This window comes from Erinaceus europaeus, chromosome 12, assembly GCF_950295315.1.
Source record: "Erinaceus europaeus chromosome 12, mEriEur2.1, whole genome shotgun sequence".
NCBI lineage: Eukaryota > Metazoa > Chordata > Mammalia > Eulipotyphla > Erinaceidae > Erinaceus > Erinaceus europaeus.
This window is the reverse complement of record NC_080173.1, coordinates 99,983,066-100,010,230: the sequence shown is the minus strand read 5'-3', so window position 1 is coordinate 100,010,230 and position 27,165 is coordinate 99,983,066. Positions and strand designations below refer to the sequence as shown.

General features: G+C 49.7%; 2 protein-coding genes across 2 annotated transcripts in view; one reads left to right on the top strand and one right to left on the bottom strand.

The window, feature by feature from the left end:
• LRRC2 (leucine rich repeat containing 2) overlaps positions 1–5,904 on the bottom strand; it is a 38,078-nt gene extending 32,174 nt beyond the window's left edge. The window contains exon 1 of the mRNA XM_007531428.3: positions 5,805–5,904. The gene's annotated coding sequence lies outside the window, so the exon portion shown is untranslated. The remainder of the gene's footprint in view (positions 1–5,804) is intronic.
• Positions 5,905–22,077: 16,173 nt separating this feature from the next.
• Positions 22,078–26,940, top strand: CRIPTO (cripto, EGF-CFC family member). The gene is made up of 6 exons (XM_060202474.1): positions 22,078–22,248; positions 23,094–23,146; positions 23,246–23,374; positions 24,494–24,608; positions 24,962–25,071; positions 26,590–26,940. Exons 1-6 carry the CDS (start codon positions 22,229–22,231, stop codon positions 26,709–26,711), a joined length of 549 nt encoding a protein of 182 aa, XP_060058457.1. The 5' UTR covers positions 22,078–22,228; the 3' UTR covers positions 26,712–26,940.
• The last annotated feature ends 225 nt before the right edge of the window (positions 26,941–27,165 follow it).

The following is a 27,165-nucleotide window of genomic DNA, read 5'->3' as shown; positions in this document are numbered from 1 at the left end:
AGCACAAGAACCCACGCAAAGACTTGGGTTCCAGCCTGATGAAATTGAATCTTTTTAAAAACACTTTATTTATTTTAATGAGATACCGAGGAAGTTAGAGAAAGAGTAACCAAAGCCCTGCTCAGCTGGCTTTTGGTGGTGCTGGGGATTAAACCTGACACCTCAGAGCCTCAGGCATGAAACCCTTCCAAGTAGCCATTACGCTGCCCTTGCGCCTCACCCTTGGGTGTTTGTATTCAGGAGTTGAGAGCCTTCCTGACCTCTCAATTAGCCCTGAGCTCAAGTCCCTGGCTGAGTGTCCGTCCTCTGCTTGTGTCAGTTTCCCAGTGGGGAGCATTTGCGCTGTCTTTAGGGAAGGGCCATTTATTTTTAGAAGAGAGGGCTGGGGGGAAAGGGAAAGACAGGGCTAGAGAGAGCAAGAGAAGGGTTATTAAGAACACATCCGGAGTCCGGTGTGTTGTTAAAATTCGAAGGCTCCAGCCAATTCTCTTGGCGGGGGAGAACTAGAACCCAGTGTAAAGCATACAACACCGGTGGTAGCACAGCACGTTAAGCGCATGTGGCACAAAGCGCAAGGACCGGCACAAGGATCCTGGTTCGAGCCCCACCTGCAGGGGAGTCGCTTCACAGGCGGTGAAGCAGGTCTGCAGGTGTCTGTCTTTCTCTCCCCTCTCTGTCTTCCCCTCCTCTCTCCATTTCTCTCTGTCCTATCCAACAACAACAACAACATCAGTAACGACAATAACTACAATAATAAAACAAGGGCAACAAAGACGAATAAATAAATATTTTTAAAAATCATTTAAAAAACACTTCCGGGGGGAGGCGGTGGCAGACCCGGTTCTGTGCACAAGGACCCGGGCTCATGAGCCCACTCCTCACCTGCAGGCGGGACACTTCAGAAGCGATGAAGCAGGTGGACCCTGCCCTCCCGGCTCCCTGCTTGCCTGCACGCTCGCCCCGTCACGGCCGCTCCTCTCGGGACTCGTACACATGACATCATGGGCCTGTCCTATTCTCCCCTCTGCTGATGGCAGTCTGTCTTGCTGCCCCTAAAATATAGCGTCATGTACTGCTGAGCAGCCATGAAATGAGCCTTCAGTTGTCTTAAGCCTGTGCCAAGCCGCCATGCCCCTACAGCGCGCCCTTATTTTTTAGTTACAGCAACCAGGAACGTGGAGTTGTGTAGGTATGTCCCAGCAATCGCTCTGGCAGGAAAGAAAGACAGAGAGAGAAAGAGAGAAAGGAGAGACGGGGGGAGGGAGAGAAGGAAGGCCAAATGGAGGCACACCTAGTTAAGCACATGCATTACTGTGAACAGGGACCCACCCGGGTTCAAGCCCCCGGTCCCCACCTGCAGGGGGGAAGCTTCACAAGTGGTGAGGCAGGGCTGCAGGTGTCTCTCTGTCTCTTTCCTCCTCTCTCTCCTCCCTTCTAAATTTCTACAATTCTCTCTACAATAATAACTAAATAATAAATAGTTAATAAAGAGAGAGAGAAAGAAAATTAGCCCAGGAAAGTCACTCAGCAACGTCATGCCCATGTGAGGCCCCAGTGTCATGGTAAAAATATATATATAATTAATTAAATTGAACAGAGACGTTTATAAAAGTTAATCTCTCAACAAAGGCAACAAGAGGGAAAATAAATAAATATAAAAAAATTTTTAAAAAAAGGTAATCTCCCTGCTCTGCCATGTGAGTGACCCAGGTTCAAGCCCAGCCCCCACTACATTGAAGGAAGCTTCAGTACTGTAGTGTCTGCCTCTCTCTCTCTCTCTCTCTCTCTCTCTCTCTCCTTGTATTTTTTTTCCCCAGAGCACTGCTCAGCTCTGGCTTATGGTGGTGCAGGGCATTGAACCTGGGACTTTGGAGCCTCAGGCGCGAGAACTTCTTTGCATAACCACTATGCTATCTGCCCCCCCCACACACACACACAAACACAAACACACACACTCTACTTCTCTGTTTCTATCTGGAAAAGTCAGCCTGGAGCAGTGAAGCCTCAGAAAGATCCAAAAGGAAGTCTCCACTTCCGGTGATTCCTATATTTTGTGTCTTTCTCGACACACCCACCGGATACTGCCCAGCCACCTGGCAGACACGGGTTCCTTCCAGGGCTGCTCACGGAGGACCAAGCAGGCGTACTTCCACACCTCAGTTCCCCTTCTCCAGGGCGGTGCCCTCACTGTCTGCTTGCCCCTGGCCCACACCCGCCACAGTGCAGACAGGCTGACCTGCCCTCACTCACAGGCCACCATCATCATCATCATCATCATCATCATCATCGTCTCCTGAGTCTCCACGGCTTGTTTCCCTGCAGGGGAGTCGCTTCACAGGCAGTGAAGCAGGTCTGCAGGTGTCTGTCTTTCTCTCCCCCTCTCTCTTTCCCCCCCCTCCATTTCTCTCTGTCCTATCCAACAACAATCACAACAATAACAACAACAACAATAGCTACAACATCGATAAAAAACAAGGGGGGAGTTGGGCGGTAGCACAGCGGGTTAAGCGCACGTGGCGCAAAGCGCAAGGACCAGCCTAAGGATCCCAGTTCGAGCCCCCGGCTCCCCACCTGCAGCGGAGTCGCTTCACAGGCGGTGAAGCAGGTCTGCAGGTGTCTGTCTTTCTCTCCCTCTCTGTCTTCCCCTCCTCTCTCCATTTCTCTCTGTCCTGTACAACAATGACATCAACAACAATAACTACAACAAAAAAAACAAGGACAACAAAAGGAATAAATAAATAAATAAATTTTTTTAATACATTTAAAAAAACAAGGGCAACAAAAGGGAAAATAAATAAAAATTTTAATAAAATAAAATAATTTACTGGGAGTATGGATCCACCTGCCAACACCCATGTCCAGTAGAGAAACAATTCCAGAAGCCAGACCTCCCACTTCTACTCCCCAAAGAAAATTTGGGTCCATACTCACAGAGGGACAAAGAATAGAGAAGCGTCTGATGGAAGGCATGGGACACGGAACTCTGGTGGTGGAAACTGTGTGGAATTGTGCCCCTATTATCTTACAATTCTGCTAATCATTATTAAATCACTAATAAAAATAATTTCAATAAATAAGATGTAGTGATCAATAAATCTTTTTTTTTTTATGTGTTTACTTGTGCTGTATCTACTGGTGGATGGAGCTGAGGAGAGCCATGGTCTCCTGACAGGAGAGACTGCTGGAGCCTCGCCACGCTGCCTCTCAAGTTCTGTCAGGACCGCAGCACAAGCCCAGCCGCTCCCGGAGCCAGAGGGCATGACTGGAGAAGGGACGTCCCTGGCACTGCCGTGGTCACTCAGGTCATGTGCCAGAGCTCCAGGCAGGAGGGGGCTTCCTGGCCACCTGGTCCTCCCCTTCTTGTGAAGGACAGACCAGGTGGTGGGGAGCGGGGAGGGGTGCAGGGCTAACACCTCCGAGGGTCAGGGCAGCAGTCTGGGGGAGCCAGGGAGGAGACGCCGCCGAGGGCACGGGGCAGGTGCTGTCTCAGTCGGGCAGGGAGAGACGTCAGAGAGGGACAGAGCCGGGCTCCTCCTCGGGGTCACCTGAGCCAGCTGCAGGGAGAGACGCCTGGCTCCCCTCCTCCCCTCCCGCCCCCCTGCACCCCCCTTTGCTGGGGCGGCCCAGCGCAGGCCTTGCACGCCATCCCCCCAGGTGTGTCCGTGTGCAGGAGACAGCTGTTCTCGGCCTGGCTGACAGGGAGTGGCTGCCATTAGTGGGGATTTCTGTTGACGTGAAAGCACAGTGGACGACAGACTACCGCAGAGAACGGCTTCAGGGGACCTCAGAGCCCCACTCGACCCACAGGGCAGGCTTCTGCCTGGACTCCTGGACCACAGAACACAGAAACGTGAGGCAAGGCCAGCAAAGTGGCTCACTTGGGCAGGGGGCTTGCTCTGTCAGGTGAGGGACCCGGGTTCAAGCCTGGCTCCCACTGTACTGGGGAAAGCTCCAGTGTCGGTGTGTGTGTCTCTAGCCGTCTCTCTGTCTGTCTGTCTGGAAAAAAAGTTAGCACAGAGCACTGAAACCTTGGAGATGACAAAAAAAAAAAAAAAAAAAGAGGGGGTCGTGGGGGGGACAATAGGCAGGAGGCCGGCAAGGTGGCAATATTCTGGGCACGTTGCACATCAGACTTCATGTCATGTGATCAGTCATCCTGGAGATCCCAGCACATTTTTTGTTTTGGGGTTTTTTGGGTTTTGGTAATTTTTTTGTACCGTTGTATTTATTCATGAGAAAGATAGGGGAGAGAGAGAACCAGACATGACTCTGGTACTTGTGCTGCCAGGGAGTGAACTCGGGACCTCGTGCTTGAGCGTCTAGTGCTCTCTCCCCTGCGCCACCTCCCGGACCACTTCTTGGGTCATTTATTTAGCTAGAAAATCCACCCAGGGTGCTGGTGGTGGGAACAGGGACTAAGAGCGTCTGTGAGGTGGCCTGCCGAGGCTGGAGTCCTGCGACCGCCACCCACGGGTGTGTGTCTGAGGTCGCTGCTCACCCTCTCTGAGCCTCCCCACACTCCGGGCCACATCACAGAGCACACGGGACAGGGGAGAGGATGCCACGTGAGCACCTGTACCCACCGCTTGAGACAGTGCCTGGTACCAGACAAGGCCCCAAGGTGTGAATTACTTAAGGAAGAAAACAGTCAGGGACTGGCTGGTGGTGCCACACCTGGTAGAGCGCACACATTACAACATGCAAGGACCGGGGTTCAAACCCCTGGTCCCCACCTGCAGGAGGGAAGCTTCATGAATGCTGAAGCAGGGCTGCAGGTGTCTCCCTCTCTCCCCTTCCCTCTCAATTTCTCTCAATCAATAAATCAAAAAATAGATTTTTAAGTGAACATCAGAAAAAGAGAGACAGAAGAATTGTGAAGGGCCAGGCATTAGCACACCTGGCTGAGCGCACATGTCACAGTGCAGGAGGACCCGGGTTCAAGCCCTTGTTCCCACCTGCAGGGGGAAGCTTCACAAGTGGTGAAGCAGGGCTGCAGGTGTCTGTCTTTCTCTCCCCCTCTCTGTTTTCCCCTCCTCTCTCCATTTCTCTCTGTCCTATCCAACAACAACAGCTATAACAACAGAAATAACCACAACAAGGGCAACAAAATGGGAAAAAATGGCACTGGATTAGCAGTGCTGGCACCAGTGATAACCCTGGAGGCAAAAAAATTAATTAATTAATTAAAAAAGAAAGAATTCATCCATCAAGTGAATCATCACTAATTAGAAGACAAGAAACAGCAGATGAGAGATTCTCAAATCTCTCTCTACAGAGACCCCACAAGCAGAGATTCTGGGGGGACGCACCCCGGCTCCCTGAGGTGTGGCAGAATGCACAGCTGAGCAGTTTACGAAGGCCTAGCTCTCTGGCCACTTTCCCAGCCTCACCTCACCCCCGGGGGACAGTCTGGGAGAGGAGAAGCCCCCACCGTCAGCCCCCAGCTCCAACATGCCTTACAGGGCAATGAAGAGGCACAAACAGAAATCACTTATCTCCCCCGGACAGACAGCATGTCGTCACAGACGCTCTGAACTCAGCCTGGGCACAGACCAGAAGCAGGACTTGTGGGGACCCTGCAGCCCCGTCTCTCCTGGCTCCTGCCCTGAGACGAAGGGGAATCCTGTAATCCGTACCCCCAAATTCCTAGATGTTTACCACGGTTGTCCTGGCGGCTCAATCAGAAAAGACAGACAGCTAGGGCTGGGCCACTTCACCCTCCCAGAGGCACCCCACCCCTGCTCCCTCACACACATACCCCTGCACCCCCTCCCGCACCCCACACCCCTTGGGGGGCCACCTACCCGAGGCCGCGCTCCCCTGCCCGCTGCCCAGCCTGTTGACACCGCACCTCCCTGCCCTGCTGGTGTGATAACAGGCTATATTTGTAGCTGACTACATGAGCTGTAGGGCGTGCTGCTGAACCACCTGTCTATTCTGCGTGACTCAGACCGGCCGAGACAACACAGCCCCATAGAGCTGCGCCTGGCACCAGCCTCTGGCCAGCCGCCAGCCTGAGGGCTTCCTCCGGGGTGCCTGCATCTGCCATGAGCCGGCCACTCTGGGTCGGATAAAAGGGGTCTAAAAGGGGTGGGGAGCTCTCTGTTCTTGGCGCCCCCGGCCTGGGACCCACAGGGCAGGAGAGCCTGGTGGCCAAGGGCATGTGACCCTGCGTTCAGTGTTAGTAACAGCTGTCAAGTGTCTCAGTTTTCTTCTTATTCATTTTCTCTTTTCCTTTTATCTTTTTTTATATATTTATTTCTTTTCCCTTTTGCTGCCCTTGTTGTTTTTATAGTTGTTATAGTTATTATTGTTGTTATTTGTTGTTTTCGACGGGCTGGCTTCACGGGCGGGTAACAGACGACCAGGGACTCATGGTTGAGCTGTAGGCAGTATCTCTTTATTCATGCAGGACACAGTGCAATCTATACCAAGCTAAGATAAACCAATAAACTACAAACAATCTTGTCCTTATAAATATACTAGCCCAGTAGGGTGGGAACAGGATGCGACGCAGAGAGGGTGGAGAGAAAAGTGACTGGTGAAAATCAGGGTGTGACAAGGAGCAGGCAAGAATTCTACCACTGAACCACCAATGCCCTGGAGGAGGGTGGTGCTTGTTAACAGCGGTTATGTAAATAGAATGAAGTGGTTATGTAAATAGAATGCAGGGGGGATTAAACCAAATGAAACAGAAGGGGTTTTTAAAAGCAGAATTAGAAGCATACCAACAGTTATTGATGCTTTTGGATAGGACAAAGAGAAATGGAGAGAGGAGGGGAAGACAGAGAAGGGGAGAGAAAGACAGACACCTGCAGACCTGCTTCACCACCTGTGAAGCGACTCCCCTGCAGGTGGGGAGCCGGGGGCTCGAACCATGATCCTTAGGCCAGTCCTTGCGTTTTGCGCCACGTGCACTTAAGCCGCTGCGCTACCGCCCGCCTCCCTCCTTTTATCTTTTAATTTATTTTAATGAGAGGTACAGAAAGAAAGATAGAAAGATGACAGACCAGAGCACTGCTCAGCTCTGGTTTACGGTGGTGCTGGGGATTGAACCTGAGACATCAGAGCTACGTGGAGGAAAATCTTTTTGCATAACCATTCTGCTGTCTCCCCAGCGCAGTATTTGCTGTGGTGGGTGTGTCAGGCACTCTCTGGTCTCTTACTCCTCAAATCAGGAAAGACACACAGGGAGGCAGGGAGAGAGCCCAGCTGTGGCTCGCAGGCTTCCTCCACACCACCAAGAGCCAGAGATGAGCAGTACCCTGGCAGCAATAACAACAACAACAATAATACTAATCAGGAAATAGACTACCTACCAGGCAGGGCACACGCCCTACCCTGTGCAGCTGGCCGAGTCCCGGCCCGTGGACGGCACCGGAGAAGCTCCGCAGTGGGCTGGGCATAGCGTCTTCCCTCTTCTCTCTGCTCTGCTCCCCTTGTTCCTCTGCCCAACCTCCCTTTTTCCTCCTGTCTCTTCATTTTCTTCTTCTCCTTCTTCCCCGCCCCCCTTTTGTCATCGCAGAATTTTCACTGCTTCAGGTCAAATATTTCTCAGACAGAAAGAAACAGAGACCGGGAAAGTCACCGCGTCACCAAAGCTCTCCTCAGTGAGACAGGTGTCGGGCTCACGCCTGGGGCACTCACGTGACAAAGCTACTATTTGCCCGGCCGAACTATCTTGCCAGTCCTTAATAATAATAATAATAATAATAATAATAATGAGTCAGGCGGTAGAACAGCGGGTTAAGCGCAGGTGGCACAAAGAGTAAAGACCAGCTTAAGGATCCCGGTTCGAGCCCCCGGCTCCCCACCTGCAGGGGAGTCGCTTCACAGGCGGTGAAGCAGGTCTGCAGGTGTCTGTCTTTCTCTCCCCTCTCTCTCTGTCTTCCCCTCCTCTCTCCATTTCTCTCTGTCCTGTCCAACAACAATGACATCAATAGTAACTACAACAACAAAACAACAAGGGCAACAAAAAAGGGAATAAATAAATAAATATTTTTAAAAGTTAAAAAATAAATAATAATAATAAATTGGACCCAGAAGCTAGTCTGCAACTCCATGCATGCTAATGCCCTGAGTTCATACCCTGACATTGCATGGAAAAAGAAATCACAGATCATTCAATCAGATTTGAATTTCAGATAGTCAACAAATAATTTGTGTATGTTTGAAATGGTGCAAAATTGAACATACCTACACTCGAGAATAAAGGAGAAGGAAGATTTGTTGCTTATCTCAAATGTAAGTAGGGGGTCAGGCAATAGTGCTGAGTGATCACATTTCCATGAATAAGGACCCGGGTTCAAGCCCTCAGTCCCCACCTGCAGGGGAGTCACTTCACAGGCAGTGAAGCAGGTCTGTAGGTGTCTGTCTTTCTCTCCCCCTCTCTGTCTTCCCCTCCTCTCTCCATTTCTCTCTGTCCTATCCAACAACAACAACAACATCAACAATAACTACAACAACAAAACAATAAGGGCAACAAAAGGGAATAAATAAATAAATATTTTAAAATAAATAAAATAAAATATTTTAATAAATGGGTGGGGTAGATAGCATAACGGTTATGCAAAGAAACTCTCATGCTTGAGGCTCCAAAGTCCCAGGTTCAGTCTCCTGTACCGCCATAAGCCAGAGCTGAGCAGTGCTTTGGAAAAAAAAAAAATTGCAAATAAATAAATAAACAAATAAATGAAATGTAAGTAAACCGGACGCCCTCCACTTTACCTAGCAAACTTCCACACAAGATCTTGGCAGGATGCAGAGGCTGGGGCACAGGTGACGTGGGCAGCTGCTTCAGGGACAAGGGTGGAGTCAGCAGTCTGCTATGCTTGTTCCCAGGCTGGTCCCCACTGCTCGGCTTGGGGGAGCATGAGGGAGCAGCAAAGACAGCCATGGTGGTTTTAATAAGCTCCCCCGCTGCTCCGGCTCACAGGCAGGAGCCTGAACCTGCAAGAAGTTTAAAATGCAAATGGCGGGAGTCGGGCAGTAGCACAGCAGGTTAAGTGCACGTGGCGCAAAGCACAAGGACCGACATAAGGATCCTAGTTCGAGTCCCCAGCTCCCCACCTGCATGGGAGTCACTTCACAGACAGTGAAGCAGGTCTGCAGGTGTCTGTCTTTCTCTCCCCCTCTCTGTCTTCCTCTCCTCTCTCTATTTCTCTCTGTCCTATCTAACAACAATGACCAACAACAACAATACCAACAACAATAATAACTACAATGACAACAAGGGCAACAAAAGGGAAAGTAAATAAATAAAATTTCAAAAAAATTTAAAATAAAAATTTAAAAAAAAATAAAATGCAAATGCCGCTGTGCTCATGTGAGGACCACTCACAGCATTAAACTCCAGCTGGACAGGCGGCTGCATCTCTGAGCTATTTCCAGAAAGATCTTCTGGCTCCTGATCTCCCAAGGGGCAGGACGTACAACTGGGTCCTCTCATCCCAGGGACCCTGGGCAGCGGGCAACAGCCCCAGCTGGAGCCTCTCCTGAAATGGAGCCCACAGGCCACATCCTTGGCTTCTCTAAAGGGACACATACCTATTAGCCTCACATCCAAGGGGTTCACACACACACAAGCACACCCCACATCCCCCAGGGACCAGATTCCTCGCTGGGGTCACACTGCATCGAGGCCTGTGGGGGACATGAGTCACAGGCCACGTGAAACTTTCTTCCCAGCAAATCTCTGCTCCCCGTCCCCCCATCCTGGAACCCCTGTCTGTCTGTCGCAAGCAAGGTATGAGAGTAAGGACTCACTCTGGAGAGCGTGTCGGGGTTAAGCAATAATTCTTTGCTTGTTTAGATGCCAGAGCAGGGTCACACAATTCACACAACACACAGTCACCCCGATCCCTCTCCTTACTCAGTAGCCGTTCCCAGGTAAGGCTCACGACGTGGTCACCAGCCGCCGTGTTGTCCAGCTGGCGGTCCTTCATCCGCTGGCGCGACCAGATGAACGAGGGTCTCTGGAAGCTGGGGAAGCAGCTACTTAGCTTGGCCGCGTGTGCTTCAGTCTCTAGCACCACCGGCAGCATCGCGGTCAGTAGCTGGTTTCTGAGCCTCTATACATACTAACTTGCCTCTGGTTTTAAGGATACATCACCATTGGGTTCAGGTTAACAGCCTAGTATTTCTTATTCTTATTTTTTTATATTATTTTATTTATTTATTCCCTTTTGTTGCCCTTGTTGTTTTGTTTTAGTTATTGTTGTTATTGATGTCATTGTTGTTATTGATGCCGCCGTCGTTGTTAGAAAGGACAAAAAGAAATGGACAGAAGAGGGGAAGGCAGAGAGGGGGAGAGAAAGACAGACACCTGCAGACCTGCTTCACCACCTGTGAAGCGACTCCTCTGCAGATGGGGAGCTGGGGGCTCGAACCGGGACCTTTATGCCGCTCCTTGCGCTTTGCGCCATGGGCACTTAACCTGCTGCGCTACTGCCCAACTCCCAGTATTTCTTATTCTACCTATAGGTATGTTTCTGTCTTATCACACTATGCAGGCACACTACAGTTATATGTTCACTACATTATCTCATGACATAATTACAGAAGAATAAAAAAAAACTAATTTTATTCTGTTTCATTCCATTACTAAATGCCTCCTACTGGGGGGTGGGGCAGGTGGGAATAAGTGGTGAGAGCCACTGACTCACCACTTCACACTGACTGGCTAAGCGGCTCGCACACCACAAGCCAGGCTGCCAGGCCAGCACTGACTTTCAGAGTCTATTAACTTTTTTCTTTTAGATTTATTTTATTTTTTTATCTATTTATTACTGGATAGAGGCAAAGAAAAGGAGAGAGGGGAGGGGGGGATAGAGAGGGAGAGAGACAGAGAGACACCTGCAGCCCTGCTTTACCACTCACAAAGCTTTCCCTCTGCAGGTGGGGACCGGGGGCTCTAACCTGGGTCACTGCTCACTGTAATGTGTGCACTTAACCAGGTGTGCCACTGCCTGGCCCCTCTTTTAGATTTATTTATCTAACTTACCAGAGCACTGCTCAGCTCTGGCTTCTGGTGGTGCTGTGGCTAGAAGCTGGGACCCTGGAGCCTCAGATTTGAAAGTTGTTTGCCAGGGTTGGACAGCAGCACAGCACCTTAAGCGCACGTGGCCCAAGTGCAAGGACCAGAGTAAGAATTCCGGCTCAAGCCCCCCTCCACCCCCCACTCCCCACCTGCAGGGGAGTCGCTTCACAGGCGGTGAAGCAGGTCTGCAGGTGTCTGTCTTTCTCTCCCCCTCTCTGTCTTCCCCTCCTCTCTCCATTTCTCTCTGTCCTATCCAACAATGACGACATCAACAACAACAATAATAACTACAACAATTTTTTTAAAAGGGGGAGGAGTCAGGTGGTAGTGCAGTGGTGTAAAGCACAAGGACCGGAGTAAGGATCCCGGTCCGAGTCCCGGCTCCCCACCTGCAGGGGAGTCGCTTCACAGGCGGTGAAGCAGGTCTGCAGGTGTCTGTCTTTCTCTCCCCCTCTGTCTTCCCCTCCTCTCTCCATTTCCCTCTGTCCTAGCCAACAATGATGTCAATAGCAACAACAATAATAACTACAACAGTAAAACAACAAGGGCAACAAAAGAGAAAATAAATATTTTTTAAAATTTTTTAAAAAGGGCAACAAAAGGGAAAATAAATAATAATAAAAAGTATTTTTTAAAAAGGAAGAAAAAGAAAAAGAAAAAGAAAGGAAGAAAGTTGTTTGCAGAGGGGCCAGGCAGTGGAGCACTCGGTTAAATGCACACGGTACCAAACTCAAGGATTGGCCTGCCCCCTCCCCCACCTGCAGGGGGAACGCCCCACCTCCTCTCTCAATTTCTCTCTGTCCCGTCCAGTAAAAATAGAAAAAAAAACGACCACCAGGAGCAGTGCAGGCACCGAACTCCAGTGATAACCCTAGAGGCCAAAGAAAGAGTTGTTTGCATAACCACTAAGCTGGCCTCCTAGTCTCTTATTAATTTGTATTGGCTGCATAACTAAATGATGATACTGGAAGTATATTAAGATAAGGAAAATATATCATGGGAATGGTAAAATCTTGTAAGCCACTATTAACCACAAATTTAGGAAATGTCTTTTAAAAAAGAGAGGAAAATTAATTAAAAATAAAATTAAAATATTGTGAATCAATTTCCTCTGGTTCTTTGTATTTTGTCTCTGTGATCAGCAAAAAAAAAAAAATTCTTTTTTTCCAAGCATTAATTGACTTATTTTTTTAATTAATCAATTAATTTATTATTTATTGGATAGAGACAAAGAGAAATTGAGAGAAACAGGAAAGACACCTGAAGCCTTGCTTTACCACTCGGACTCCTCCCCCTACAGGTGGGAAGCCAGGTCCCTATAATGTGTTCAGCCAGCTTCACAACCCATCCCAAATGTACTTGTTTTAATGAGAGACACCAGACCACTGCTCAGCTCTAAACTTATAGTGATACTGGGAATTGAGCCTGGAACCTCAGGGCCTCAGGCCTGAAATGTTGGTACACAGTCACTGGGCTATCGTCCCAGCCCTATCAGAAAATCTGAACTCACACGGGCTGGCGAGGTGTTTCCGCTGGACTACACCGGCCCGAGCCATGGGGTCTAGACTGGGACGACCCCAGTGGGCAGCCTCTTATCTCACCACCAGAACAACCCTTCAGGGAGCCTGCTGTTGTCTAGGACTTAATGAGCTTCTTGAGAAGGAAAGGCAAAGCTTGTCACAGAAATCACCCTATTCAGCCAGTCAGAACTCGCATCTGAATTCACCAGGCAGAGAGCCCCAGGCTTGTGTGGCTGAGGCTCCGGGTTTCCTGGCCTGGCGGGCTGGCCACTGAGACAGAAGGGGTCCTGGAGCTCCGACTTTCTCCCCCTTTCTCTATGCCAGGGGTCAGTCCCTTTCTGCCTCCTGCGCCGTTCAAACCCCCTTCCAGGAAAAATGCAATTTGAGAACCTCTGCTGGGGTGCTGGGCCTCCGTCCTAGGACTCCTGGAGGTACTTTAATCTCAGCCTCCGTCAGCGTCCCTGGGAAAGAGCTATGGCGTGGCCTCAACCCCACAGAGCTCAGATTCGGATAAAATCTGATCCGTACTTTAAAGAGATGCCCCTGGCCCGTTCATTAACAAGTTAATGGCTTCCTATCCTCACTGGAGAACTTGACAAACAGCTGGAAACCGGCTCTTTATTTGCCAGACATCTGTGTGGGGTTTAGACAAATACGCCCTTGCTGGAAACTCTGCGGTCTCAGCGAGGAAGATGTGCTCAGAGCAGTTCTTGGCGCGCTTTCCCTGGAAATAGCTGTGTCAGAGAGATGGTTTAGGTGAGGGCGCGATGGGGTGTGCGTGTGGGGTGTGGGGATGGAATGAGACTGACATCCTGTGAATTTTTTTGTATGTATTAGATGGAGACAGGAAAATCAAGAGGGAAAGGGGTGAGGGGAGATGGATGGATGTGTGGATGGGTGGATGGGTGGATGGATGGATGGATGGATGGATGGATGGATGGATGGATGGATGGATGGGCAGGCAGACCTGCAGCATTCCTTCACCACCTGTGAAGCTTTCCCCTTGCAGGTGGGGACCTGGGACTTGAACCAGCGTCCTTGTGCATTATGACATGCACTCTGCGGGGTATGCCCACACCTAGCCCTCCTCTGAATCTTTATTTAAAATTATCATAAGGAGTCGGGCGGTAGGCAGCACAACAGGTTAAGCGCACGTGGCGCGAAGCGCAAGGACCCGCGTAAGGATCCCAGTTCAAACCCCCGGCTCCCCACCTGCAGGGGAGTCGCTTCACAGGCGGTGAAGCAGGTCTGCAGGTGTCTGTCTGTCTCTCCCCCTCTGTCTTCCCCTCCTCAATTTCTCTCTGTCCTATGCAATGACAGCAACAATAATAATAACCACAACAATGGTTTAAAGAAAACAAAAGGGGGAAAAAAATGGTCTCCAGGAGCAGTGGATTCGTGGTGCAGGCACCAAGCCCCAGCAATAACCCTGGAGGCAAAAAAAAAAAAAAATTATCATCAATTGTTTTTATCACTTCACTTGCCATGTTTCTGCATTTTGAGGCAAACCCCCTAGAGGCCTATCTCAGTGATTGCTTGAGAGTGTTCCGGAATCCTCCAGCCCCGGAATGCTTGGTTAAAGTGGGGGTATCTCCAAATTGTTTCCCCAGAAGTTTGCAGGAGGCTTCTCTCCCTCCTTCCCCCACCACTCCTCAAGGCCTCCTGAGCCTTTACCAGGCAGCGACCCACCGGGGCCTGAGTTATGCTAATCTTGTGCATAAAAGCAGGGTCTGCTTCTTGCACCGCTTCCTGTGTCTGCTGGATACTCCTGTTTCTTTTTCTAAAACCCAGCAGGTCGGGGCGGGGGAGACGGCATAATGGTTCTGCAAACAGACTCTCATGCCTGAGGCTCCTAAATCCCAGGTTCAATCCCCCACATCACCATAAGCCAAAGCTGAGCAGTGCTCTGGTGTTTCTCTCTGTGTGTGTCTCTCTCTGCATCTCACTCAAAAATTAAAAAATTAATAATAAAAAATTTAAAAAAAAAAAAAAACAGAAAAACCAGCAGGTCCTTGTGGAAAGAAGCTGAGTTACTTTCCTGACAACCCCGTGGTGACCGTCTCTGGGAAGCCCCCCAACTGCAGCCTCCCTCCCCCGACTTCCAGAAATGCTCACATGTATCCTGCCTCACCAGCGCTGGACCGACCGTCAGTCGCTGCTGTTCTGTTTTCACACCGATCCTAACACCCTCAGCCTCCTGCCCCAGACCAGAAAGTCCGGAAACCTCCAATTCCCACCCCTGGTGTCTGCCTGTACGTCTTACTTAGTCAGACCCCATCTCTGGCCAATGTAAAAGGCAGTAGCCTTGAAATTCCCTTTTTATGCAGTTGTTTGTTAAGTGCTTTTAGTATGAGTTGCTTGTAGTATGAGGTGTAAAATTCCTTGCCCCTTCCCCCTTGAATAAGCAGGACCTAATCAGTTAAGGCCACCCATTGTTCGAAGGACCCTGCCTGAGGACAAGCCTTATCAGGACCTTTGAACAGACTTTGTGGTATGCTGCCCACCGGATGGGTGGTCATAGCAGATGGCAGGAGGATGTGGCGACCCTGCCTGGTTGAATTCTATTGGTTGTGTGATCTTACTATATTTGAAACTAGCCCGCGCTTTGCTTTGAATGGATCATGCTTTTGCTAAGTTTGAAATGATTGGATCTTGTGTTTGCTATAGCCTGTTATTGGATGTAGGTTGATAAGGTGATGTGCTCCCCCTCCCTGAGTGTAGTCTGAATTCCTATAAATTGTATGGTTTGAGCCCTGTTCGGGGCCGAGCTTGGTAGACTAACACCAGTCACCATCTCGGCCCGGATTGCAATTCGTCAATAAACATCTTTGCTTCCTTACAGTGGATGGTGGTTTGATTTATGCTCGCTAACAGCCAAGAGAAATGTTGAATCTCCGCTCTGCTTTCTGGAAGGTGGGGTGGGTGGGGAGCCACACAAGAAAACAGCCTTCGCCCATTTTGAATCATGAGATGCAGCAAAGGCCGTCCCCACCCCGGAATCCCCACCCACGGAGGAAAAGTCTCCAGGCAAATGCTCAGTCCTAGGCAACTGGTTCCAGAGACTTCACCATGAGAAGCCAGGGATTCTGGATGCACTTACTAGAGACCAGGTGAGGGTGGGGAAGGCCTGGCGCAGACCTTCAGCCATGCCCGTGCCCGTGCCCGTGACTTGAATTCCTTTGCACCAAGCGCTTTCTCTTTCCAGTCCAGATGCACAGCGGGGAAGACTGTGATGGCCAACACCTGAAGTGTTGGCTCCCCATTCCCTCTCTCATCCTGATAAGGTAAAAAACGGCCATCTGCATCAAGAGCCGCTTCAGTGGGGTGCGGATGCTACCAGAGGGGCAGGGCGCAGTCACTTCCTGACTCCCCGCTGAGTAGGCCGCGGCAGACCAGACAGAGGGGTGGCCAGGCAGGCCCCTAGGGGTTCCCTTTAGGGAGAACCCTTAGGCTTCACAAGGCCTGAGTGGATCTTGTATTTGCAGACACCCTGGTATTCTTCACAGTTCTTGGTGGTTTTGAAATGGACGGATGCAGGGAAGGAGGCTGGAGTCGCAAACCCAGGCTGCATTCAGACGTTCAGACGTGGATTAACATGCTCTCTTCAGCCGATCTCAAGGATGAAACCGGTCCTGGGCACTCCGGAGTGTGCTCCGCAACTGAGCAAGACTTCACCCTGCAAAAAGCCAAGAACCAATCAGCTTTTGATCTGCTAAACCCAGAGGACACAGAGGTCACAGGAAGTCACTATGTGTAAAATGATGGCACACACTCCAGACTTTTTCATACCAGTGTATTGTCCATTCACAAAACCGCATCACAGGGGCCCGGTAGTAGCGCAGAAGGTTAAGCGCATGCACGTGGCCCCAAACGCAAGGACCTTAGGAGCCCCCGGCTCCCCACCTGCAGGGGGTCCCTTCACAAGCAGGGAAACAGGTCTGCAGGTGTCTATCTTTCTCTCCTCTCTGTCTTCCCCTCCTCTCTCGATTTCTCTCAGCCCTACCCAACAACAATGACAGCAATAATAATAATGATAAACAACAAGGGCAACAAAAGGGAAAAAATAACCTCCAGGAGCAGTGGATTCATGGTGCAGGCTCTGAGCCCCAGCAGTAACCCTGGAGGCAAAAAAAGAAGGAGGAGGAAGAGGAGGAGGCCTCCATACATAAGTTAAAAACAAAAACGGCATCACAGGGCAGAGAGGAGTTTTTCTCCTTCTCAGACTAGTGGAGCAATCAAATCAACACCAGACAGAGGTGTAGGTAAGCAGTAACGCTTCTAATGACACACATACAGAGAAAGAGACTCAAGTAAAATGAACAAACTCACAAGCGTCTTTGTTTATCACCTATTTTGAGGAGCTGGGGTCTCCGGGTCACTTTTTCATTCAGAGCACAGCACCAGCCTTGCCTGGGTGCCACGGGGCATGCAGCCAGGTGGAGGGCAGGCACTCTACCCGGTGAGCTAGTCCCCCAGCCCATGAGTGTCTCTATCCTGAGCACAAAACAAGCCATTCGAAAACGAACAATTTCTGGTGTATCATGCCCAAGCTAAAGACTCTGGGCGAGAGTGTTCAGGTCCTGGGGCAGGATGACAGAGGGCCTAGTGGGGGTTGTGCTATATGTGGACAACTGAGAAATGTCACGCATGCACAAGCTATTGTATTTTCTGTTGACTGTAAACCATTAACCCCCCAATAAATAAAAATAAATAAATAAAGGAAGGAAAGCTGGGAAACATTACACATGTGACATTTTACGGTCGACCGTAAACCATTAGTTCTCCTCTATAAAGAAAAAAAAAGGGGGAGTCGGGTGGTGGCGCGGCAGGTTAAGCGCAGGTGGCACAAAGCACAAGGACCGGCGTGAGGATCCCGGTTCGAGCCCCCGGCTCCCCACCTGCAGGGGAGTCGCTTCCCAGGCGGTGAAGCAGGTCTGCAGGTGTCTGTCTTTCTCTCCCCCTCTGTCTTCCCCTCCTCTCTCCATGTCTCTCTGTCCTAGCCAACAACGACATCAATAGCAACAACAATAATAACTATAACAATAAAACAACAAGGGCAACAAAAGGGAATAAATAAATAAATATTAAAAAATGAACAGTTTCTTATATGTCAAAAACTAAGCTTTAAACCACTACCTCCCTAACCCCCAAAGAAACACACTTTTTCCCCCCCTACACACTTTTTTATACGAGTAAAGTGAAAATGAATAGTTCATGGCTGGGCAATAACGGAAGGTGACAGGACACTCTCAGTTTTTTTTTGTGTGTGTGTGTGTGTGTTTCTATTTGTATTAAATAAGACAGAGAGAAAATGAGAGGGGACAGGGAAGCCGACAAGGAGAGAAAAAAGATGGACACTTGCTGAACTGCACCCCCCTGCAGGTGGAGAGCCAGGGTTCGAACCTGGGTCCTCATCCATGGTGACATGAGCACTCAAGTGGGTGTGCTTCCACATGGCCCCCAGGTCCTCAGTTCAGAGCATGAGCCAGAATGGGGCTCTGAGTTTCTCTCTGTCTCTGTCTCTGTCTGTCTCTCTCCCTCCCTTTCTCTCTCTCCCTTTCTCTCCCTCTCTCTCTCTCCCTCTCTTTCTCTCCTTCTATCTCTCTCCCTTCCTCTCTGTCTCTTGCTCTCATATGTAATAAGTTAAATAAATATTAGAAACACAGCTTAGCAGAGGAGGTGAGAGGCTAGAGAACGAGCCCCAAACACATGAGCTCCGGAGTTCTGTCCAGGCATCTCATGTGCCAAAGTGATTGATGTTCTTTCTCTCTTCCTCATGTTAATAAATAAACTAATAAAACAAACAAGTGAAAATTCAGAGGCATTCAGGTGTTGTGTGGCGTTTGTCTACCTTTGTGTCAGCGCTGTGAGGCCACACACCTAGAGTCCTGGACTTCAGCGTCAAGGAGAAAGGCATTTGCCCCCCTGCAGTGAGCCGGGTTTAGACAGTTTACTTGATTCTAGCTTCCTACCCTGCAGCTGGCCCCAGAGCTCGGAGATGGGAACGCCTGCTCCTCAGAGGAGCCCTGAGATAAGCTCACTGCAACCCTGCCACACGGAGAGACAGTCCTGTCTTTCCCGGGGACACTGGCAGAGGTTAAGACAGAAGTGCCCCAGAAATCCTATGGCAGGGAAGCCTTTTACTGCCTCTGCCTCTGTCCTGTGACTCTGGAGTTGGCATTGAATTCATGTTCTACCAAGAAAGTAGGTAGAAACAGTTTCTTGGATAAGGGTAGATAGCATAATGGTTATTCAAAGAGACTCAGGCCTGAGACTCCAAAGTCCCAGGTTCAATCCCCCGCACCACCATAAGACAGAGCTAAATAGTGCTCTGGTTAAAAAGAAAAAGAGTTTTTTTTTTAAATTTTTATATTTATATTTTAATTTGTTTTTATATTTATTTATTGGATAGAGATAGCCAGAAATCAAGAGGGGTGGGGGTGATAGGGAGAGAGGCACCTGCAGCCCTGCTTCATCACTCCACTTGTGAAGCTTTTCCCCTGCAGGTGGGGGCCAGGGTCCTTGTGCACTGTAACATGTGCACTCAATGAGGTGTGTCACCACTGGGCCCCAGTTTCTTTTTTTTAAAGCTAAAAATGTATCCCAACTCCAAAAAGTTTTCAATGATGCATTAGCTGTCGGGGCCAGGTGGTGGCACACTTGGTTAAGTGCTGCTTACATTATAGTGAGCAAGGACCCCGGTTCAAGCCCCTGGTCCCCCCCTGCAGGGGGAAAGCTTCACAAGTAGTGAAGCAGGGCTGCAGGTATCTCTTTGTCTCTCCTTCTCTATCTCCCTCTCTCCTCTCAACTCCTCTCTGTCTCTACCCAATAATAAATAAATAAATAAAAATAAGATACATTAGCTATCTAGCCTGTGAAATCAGTTTTATAGAAGACTAAGGAGGAAATGTTGGGGTCTTTTAATTCATTTATTTATTGTTTAATAAATAAAGACAGAGAAATCAAGAGAGAAGGAAAGAGAGGGAGACAGACCTGCAGCCCTACTCATTAAGCTTCTGTCTGCAGGTGGAGACCAGGACCTGAGCCCCAGTTCCTGTGCACTCAGCCAGGTTCACCGTCACCAACAGGCCCAATTTTCTTTCCCCTTGAACTTTAAGCAGATACTGAAATTCTTCTGCCTTTTGACTGAATTGTTCCTGGTTCACTAAATAGGTTCAAGTCAGATGCTTCTTCATATGCTGTTAAGACACAATTCTGGGCCAAAGGGTAGATAGCATAATGGTTAAGCAAACAGACTCTCCTGTCTGAGGCTCCAAAGTCCCAGGTTCAATCCCTCACACCACCATAAGCCAGAGCTGAACAGTGCTCTGGTAAAAAAAAATAATAATAAAATAATAAAATAAAGGACACAATTCTGACTCTCTTGCCCCAATTTCTTAAAAAAAAAAAGATCTATTTACTAATAAGAAAGAGAGAACCAGAGTCTCACTCCTGCACACACGATACCAGGAATCAAGCTCAGAGCCTCGCACTCAGGAGCCTGAGGCTTTACCATTGCGTTGTTTCCCAGGCTGTCTGGCCAGGCACGGTAGCAAGTAACACTGAAACATCCTCAGACCAACAGCATTTGCTTTTCACTGTCAGCCACCAGTGCTCCTCCATTCTCTTATCTCAGCAGTGCCCATAATCACTTGTCCCCAGGCAGCATATGTTGTACCAACCCCTGACCCTCCCCACCTGCAGGGGGAAAGCTTCAGTACAGTGACGCAGGGCTGCAGGTGTCTATCTGCCTCCTCTCTCCCTCTTTCCCCCCCCCTCTCTCTCTCATTAAGATCTTAATTATTTATTCATGAGAACGGTAGGAAAAAGAGCCAGACATCACTCTTGTACATGTGCTGCCAGGGATTGAATCTGGGACCTCATGCTTGGAAGTCCAGTGCTATGCTTCATCCTCTGCACCACCTCCCGGACCACTACCTCTCTCCCTCTCTCCCTCCCCTCTCAATTTCTGTCTCTACCTAATAATAAATAAATAAATAAATAAATAAATAAATAAATAAATAAATAAAACCCCTGACCCCTTCCACCTCCACCTTCACAGGCTCAGACACCCTTGAGAGTTTTGTTTGTTGTTTTAACCAGAGTTCTGCTCAACTCTGGTTTATGATGATGATGGGGGATTGAACCAGGGACTTTGCAGCCTCGGGTATGAGAGTCTCTTTGCATAAGCATTATGCTATCTACCCCACCCAGGAACTGGATTCTTTTCATTTGGTCAAAGAGATCTTCCTCAACAGCTTTCTTCCATAGTGGAAATCTAGCTACTCTGAGCAAAGAACAATAGGACCTTGTCACAGATAGCAGGGGCCAAGATCTCCACCCCGCTGAGTGACAGGCCCAAATAGAATTGAAATGGTATTTAGGGACCGTTCCTAACAGCCGACACACTTAATAAGAAATCAAATAATCTGTCACACTGGGCCAGCAAACACGTGACTGAGCAGTTCCATCCAGCTGTCGTGTGTGTGTGTGTGTGTGTGTGTGTGTGTGTGTGTCTGTGTGTGTGTCTGTGTGTGTGGGGGGGTGTTTAATAGAGCCACCAATTACAGTTAGGGCTGGGAAACAGCATAGTGGTTATGCAAAAGAAAAGTTCATGCTTCCATTTCTGAGGTCTCATGTTCAATCCCCAGCACCACCATAAACCAGAGCTGAGCAGGGCTCTGGTCTCTGTCTCTTTCCTTCTGGATCTTTCACTCATTAAAAAAAAAAAAAAATCAAAAAGGATCAAACACGCACACACCAAGTAAGTACTCCGAGCAGGGCACACTTGAAACAGGGTCTTTGAGGCACTGTGATGGTGGTGGAGGCGGGGTGTGGAGACAGGCGGGGCTCCAAGGACAGCTCCCTGGGGACCCTCACCCCCCAGCCCGGGCCCTGGCTCTGCTTCCTTCCAGCTCCCGCGGTGGTTCCGGTCTGCCAGCAGGGTGGTCACACTCCCCCCAGGGCAGGAGGCCCTGCTGGCCCCAGGCCTTTCTCCTCACACAGTGGAGCACAGCCTCCAGGGATACGAGTGTCCTCAGGGCAGAGCACACCGTGGTTTCAACACCTTTCCTGAGGGGAGGGGGGGGGGAAGAAAAAAGAAAAAAGAAGAAACATTGAGAAATAAAACCTGGCAAAAGCCTGTTTGCCTTGTCTGGATTAAAGCGATGTACTCCCCTCCTCCCCCGGGCTCCAGCTGTGCCAGCCAGCTGCCTACAGCGCCGGGGTCTTTGTCCCCGGGAGCAAATCTGACTGTAACCCACACCAAACAATAGAGGGACCCGTGTCGGGAGCCACTGTTACAAAACTCCACATTTCCCCTTCTCTGCGTGTGTGGCCACAGCCCTAGCAGCCCACCCTCAGCCCTGGAGACGCGGTCTCCTAATCTGTGGGGCGTTGTCTGCGGCCTCCCCGCCCTCGCCCCCGGGGCTTGTTGTACAGGAAGGGGGTGGGGGGAGGCAGTGGCCTTGGCTTTGGGTCACAGCTTTCCTGAGGGCCTGACACTGACGCAGCCCCCCACATTCCTGGGACATCCTGGCTCCTGCCTCTGCTGAGCCCGGCTAGGAAGAGCCCGGTTCTCATCCGGGATGCTCATCTTTCCAAGCTCCCATGATTAGGCTAGACTAGCATTTCCCTTCTAAATTGAGAGGCCCTAGCGGACCATAGGAAGATGGAGCCCTTCTCTGTCAGGTAAGAGCTGGACTTGAGTGGGAACTGAATGGGAATTGGGGGGCCTGGCGTAGCTTCCTGTTCAGCTTGATGAGAGCAGCCCCTGGTTCTGCTGCTTTCCCCAGAGACGTGATGGGTCAAGCCTTCCCTGTATTACTGGTCCTCGTGTCTTCACTCAGGTTGGTGGTTTCCAACTCGTGCAAGAAAAAAGTTGAGATTCACAACCAAATTAAAAATATAGACAGGTTCAAAAACTGCAAAACCATTCAGAATAATTGGGGAGTGGGTAGTCTCAAGTTAGGTATTTTTCAAACCCAAACGTCTTTTTTAAAATTTTATTTCTTTATTGGGGGATTAATGGTTTACAGTCGACAGTAAAACACAGTAGCTTGTACACGCTTAACGTTTCCCAGCCGAACGTCTTTTTAATTGGCTGGTCTAAACAAAACCATTTATAACTTAAATAAAAAAAAAGAAAAGGAAAAAAACCATTTATAAAATGTGATGCTCTGATCACATAGAATGCTAAGCACTCATTTCTCCCATTTTTATGCGAAAATGTTGCCAGAGATATATGTGAAATAGAAGACAAAAAAAAAACAGACCCATTTAAGGTTTGTCAATGAAGATAGAATTTAAGAAGTAATTAGATATATTGAATATTTCTTTGTATTGTTATATGAATTACCTGTTTTATTTATTCCCTTTTGTTGCCCTGGTTGTTTTAAAATTACCTATTTTTTAAAAAGGAAAAGAAAGAAAGAGACAGTGCTCTGGTAGTCTTTGTGATGAGAAAACCCAGGTGTTCATTCAAAAGGTTTGATTTTCTTTGTTCTGCTAATTAACATTCAATTTCCTCTTCCTAGTGTGATTCTGATCTTGGTCTTTCCCAGAGCATTTGAATTGGGATCCGTTGCCGGTGAGACATTCTCTCTCTCTCTCTCTCTCTCTCTCTCTCTCTCCCTCTCTCCCCAGTTGAATTTCTTGTGGCCGACCCCAAGCCTTACTTTGTTGGCAGGACTGGCCCGCAGTGAACTTGCACAGCACACAGGCCTGGCCATTGGAAGTGGCAGCAGTGGGTCCCGGGAGGAGCCGGCTGTCCGTCTTCGCCCTGCTCAGCGAGTGCCCTTTCTGAGGATCCAGGACAGTAAGCGCCACCTGCCTGAAAGCCGCCGTGTGGCTCCTCTCCATTAACACACACACACACACACACACACACACACACACACACCCTTCCTGAGCGTCCCGACAACCTTTCACCTGACTGAAGCTGAGTGCTGATCCGACTGGTTTGGGTGGTGGAGGTGAAGCAGACATTGCGTGTCACACCTCCCCAGGATGCCAGTTCCATCAGTGACTCCACTTCACACAGGCGATTCCTGTGTGCATGAGAAAGACCCCTCTCCCTAAAGGCTCAGGGAGCAGAAGGGCCACTGGACAAGCTGGGTCTATTCTAACAGTCTCATTTTTTAAATATTTATTTATTCCCTTTTGTTGCCCTTGTTTTATTGTTGTAGTTATTATTGTTGTGGATACTGGTGTCATCATTGTTGGATAGGACAGAGAGAAATGGAGAGAGGAGGGGAAGACAGAGAGGGGGAGAGAAAGACAGACACCTGCAGACCTGCTTCACCGCCTGTGAAGCGACTCCCCTGCAGGTGGGGAGCCGGTGGCTCAAACCAGGATCCTTACTCCAGTCTTTGCGTTTCCCACCACATGCACTTAACCCGCTATGCTACCGCCGGACTCCCTGTCTTTTTTTTTTTTTTCAATATCTATTTATTTAATAAAGACAGCCAGAAATCAAGAGGGGAGGGAAGATAGAGAAAAACCTGCAGCCCTGCTTCACCACTCACAAAGCTTCCCCTACAGGTGGGGACTGGGGGCTTGGACCCTGGTCCTTATGCACTGTAACATGTGTACTTAACCAGGAGCGCCACCATCCAGCCCCCCCTGAGCTGGGTCTATTCTGTGAGATTTACTTTTCTTCAAAGAGTACCTTTTTAGGTCTTTTAGAGCTGTATCAACCTTTTAAGGCGAGAACTAGGCTTTTCTTTTTTTAATTTTTCAGTATCTTTATTTATTGGATAGAGACAGCCAGAAATCAAGAGGAGAGGGGCAGATAGAGGAGAGACACCTGCTTCGCCCTCTGTGAAGGCGGGGACCAGGATCCGCGTGCCAGATCTGTGACACGCGCTCAGCCCAGGTGCCCCACAGGCTCTTCAGCCCTGTCTGTCACTCGCTCAGACACCTGCTCTCCCTTCAGGTAAATCGCTCAACAAAACCTGCTGTCTGAATGGCGGCACGTGCGTGCTGGGCTCCTTCTGCGCCTGCCCTGCCTCCTTCTACGGACGCAACTGTGAGCACGAGGTGCGCAAAAAGTAAGTCAGCCCTGGGAAGGGGACAGACAGACGGAGGGAAGGAGGAAGGGAAGGTTGTGGGGGTGGGGGAGACACTCAGCAGCTTGGGCTCAGGCCCTGGCCTCTCAGTGCAGAAGATAACTGGGTAACTCCTTTGGACATTAAGGGGGACGGTGCCTGGGAGGTGAGAGGAGCAGCGGCAAAGCTCCAGACTTGCCCGCTGGAGTTAGGTCCTGGGGACTGTGTGTGCAGGAGCGCTGCCGTGGGCCCTGCGTGTCTGTTTGGAAAATACACTGAAAATCTTTACGAAAGAGAAGGGTGGGGGAAGAAGGGGAGTTTCAAATGTGCGTGGGCCTGCGTGTCTTTCCCCTCAGGCACTGTGGGTCCACTCCCCATGGCGACTGGTTGCCCAGGACGTGTTCCATGTGCAGGTGCTGGCACGGCCAGTTCCACTGCTTTTCACAGACGTTTCTACCTGGCTGCGGTAAGTGAGTGGGCAGCGGCTTTGCCCTCTGGGGTTATTTGGGGTTTGCTGTCTATGGGCACCCAGTTCACAGGGTCACTCTGGAGAGACAGACAGTGGTCTGCTTGCAAAAAATGTCTTACTTGGGAGTCGGGCAGTGGTCCAGCGGGTTAAGCGCACGTGGCGCAAAGCGCAAGGACCGGCAGAAGGATCCCAGTTCGAGCCCCCGGCTCCCCACCTGCAGGGGAGTCGCTTCACAGGCGGTGAAGCAGGTCTGCAGGTGTCTGTCTTTCTCTCCCCCTCTCTGTCTTCCCCTCCTCTCTCCATTTCTCTCTGTCCTAGCCAACAACAATAATTTCAACAATAAAGCAACAAGGGCAACAAAAGGGAATGAATAAATAAATAAATAAATAATAATTAAAAGTCTTACTCTAGATGAGACCTCTCATCCTCGATATATTTTTTAATATTTATTTATTCCCTTTTGTTGCCCTCGTTTTATTGTTGTAGTTCTTATTATTGTTGTCATCGTTGTTGGATAGGACAGAGAGAAATGGAAAGAGGAGGGGGAGAGAAAGACAGACACCTGCAGACCTGCTTCACCGCCTGTGAAGTTACTCCCCTGCAGGTGGGGAGCCGGAAGCTCAAGCCGGGATCCTTCCGCCGGTCCTTGCGCTTTGCACAACCTGCCCTTAACCCACTGCACTACCGCCCGACTCCCTATCCTCAATGATTTTACTGATTTATTTATTATTGGATAGAGACAGAAAGAAACACAGAGGGAAGGGGGAAATAGAGTGGGAGAGAGACACCTGCAGCCCTGCTTCAACACTCACAAAGCTTTCCACCTGCAGGTGGGGAACAGGGGCTTGAACCTGGGCCCTTGTGCACTGTAGTGTGCTCACTCAACCACCTGCGCCACCAGCTGGCCCCTATTCTTGACATTCCCTCAGAATGTTACCCCTTCCTTGTGCTCCCTTTCAGATGGAGAGTTGCTTGGTTTATTTGACCTTTCTTAGCCTTGAACTGATGCTAAGGGCTAAGAAGGAAAGACCTACCTAACCTCTTAACCACCACCGAGTGCTCACTGCAGTTTCTTTCAGGTCAAACCCACAGACACAAGCAGGTCAAGGAAACCCAACTCCAAGGAGTGACCTTCAATGCCACCGGTGTTGAGCCCTACTCTCCACCCTCAGACCCCGCATGACCCTCTGAGCACAAGAGGAGAGGGTTCTCCCTCCACTCTGACCTGAGCACTCAAGTCCACAGGCCCTTCACTCTTCTGACACTGTCGATCTCAGAAGCAGAAGTCAGGGCCAGATGGTGGCACACCCGGTTGAATGTTCATGTTGCAGTGCGCAAGGACCCAGGCACTATATTTGATCTGTGGAGTTGGGTAGACGCCCCCAGCCTCTCCTGATCAAATGTGGTTCCCTCGCTGGCTGGTTTCTGGCTCAGGTAGACAAGCCACAGGTGTGGCTGCAGGCTCAGCTGCTGGAAGGTTGCCTTAGTGACCAGGTGTCCCTCCCTGCCTTCCAGGTGGGCATGTGATGGGTGAGCAGCTCACGGCTTCTGGGACTCCAGAGTTCACGGCTTCTGCACCTGTGCACACCGTTCTCATGCTGGCTGGCACCTGCCTTGCTGTACAACGCCACTTCTAGCCGTGTGTAGACACACCATTTATCATGCAGCCCTGTAATGACTGTCACGTGTTAATCGCCTGGAAGAAGTGAGTGTCCTTCCACAGTGATTCCTGACAGCTCGCTGATGCCAACTGATTCCTCTGGTTGTCTCTGTCCATGAAAAGCTATTTTTAAAATACCTTTTTAAAATCCAGCCATCAGAAGCCGGGCAGTGGCGCAAAGCACAAGGACCGGCGTAAGGATCCTGGTTCGAGCCCTGTTTCCCCACCTGCAGGGGAGTCGCTTCCCAGGCGGTGAAGCAGGTCTGCAGGTGTCTGTCTTTCTCTCCCCTCTCTGTCTTCCCCTCCTCTCTCCAATCTGTCCTACCCAACAACAATAAAGATAAACAACAAGGGCAACAAGGGGGGGATTACATAATAAATAAAAAGTTTTTAAAAATTCAGCCATCTCTATCAATACATTGTGCCCCAGT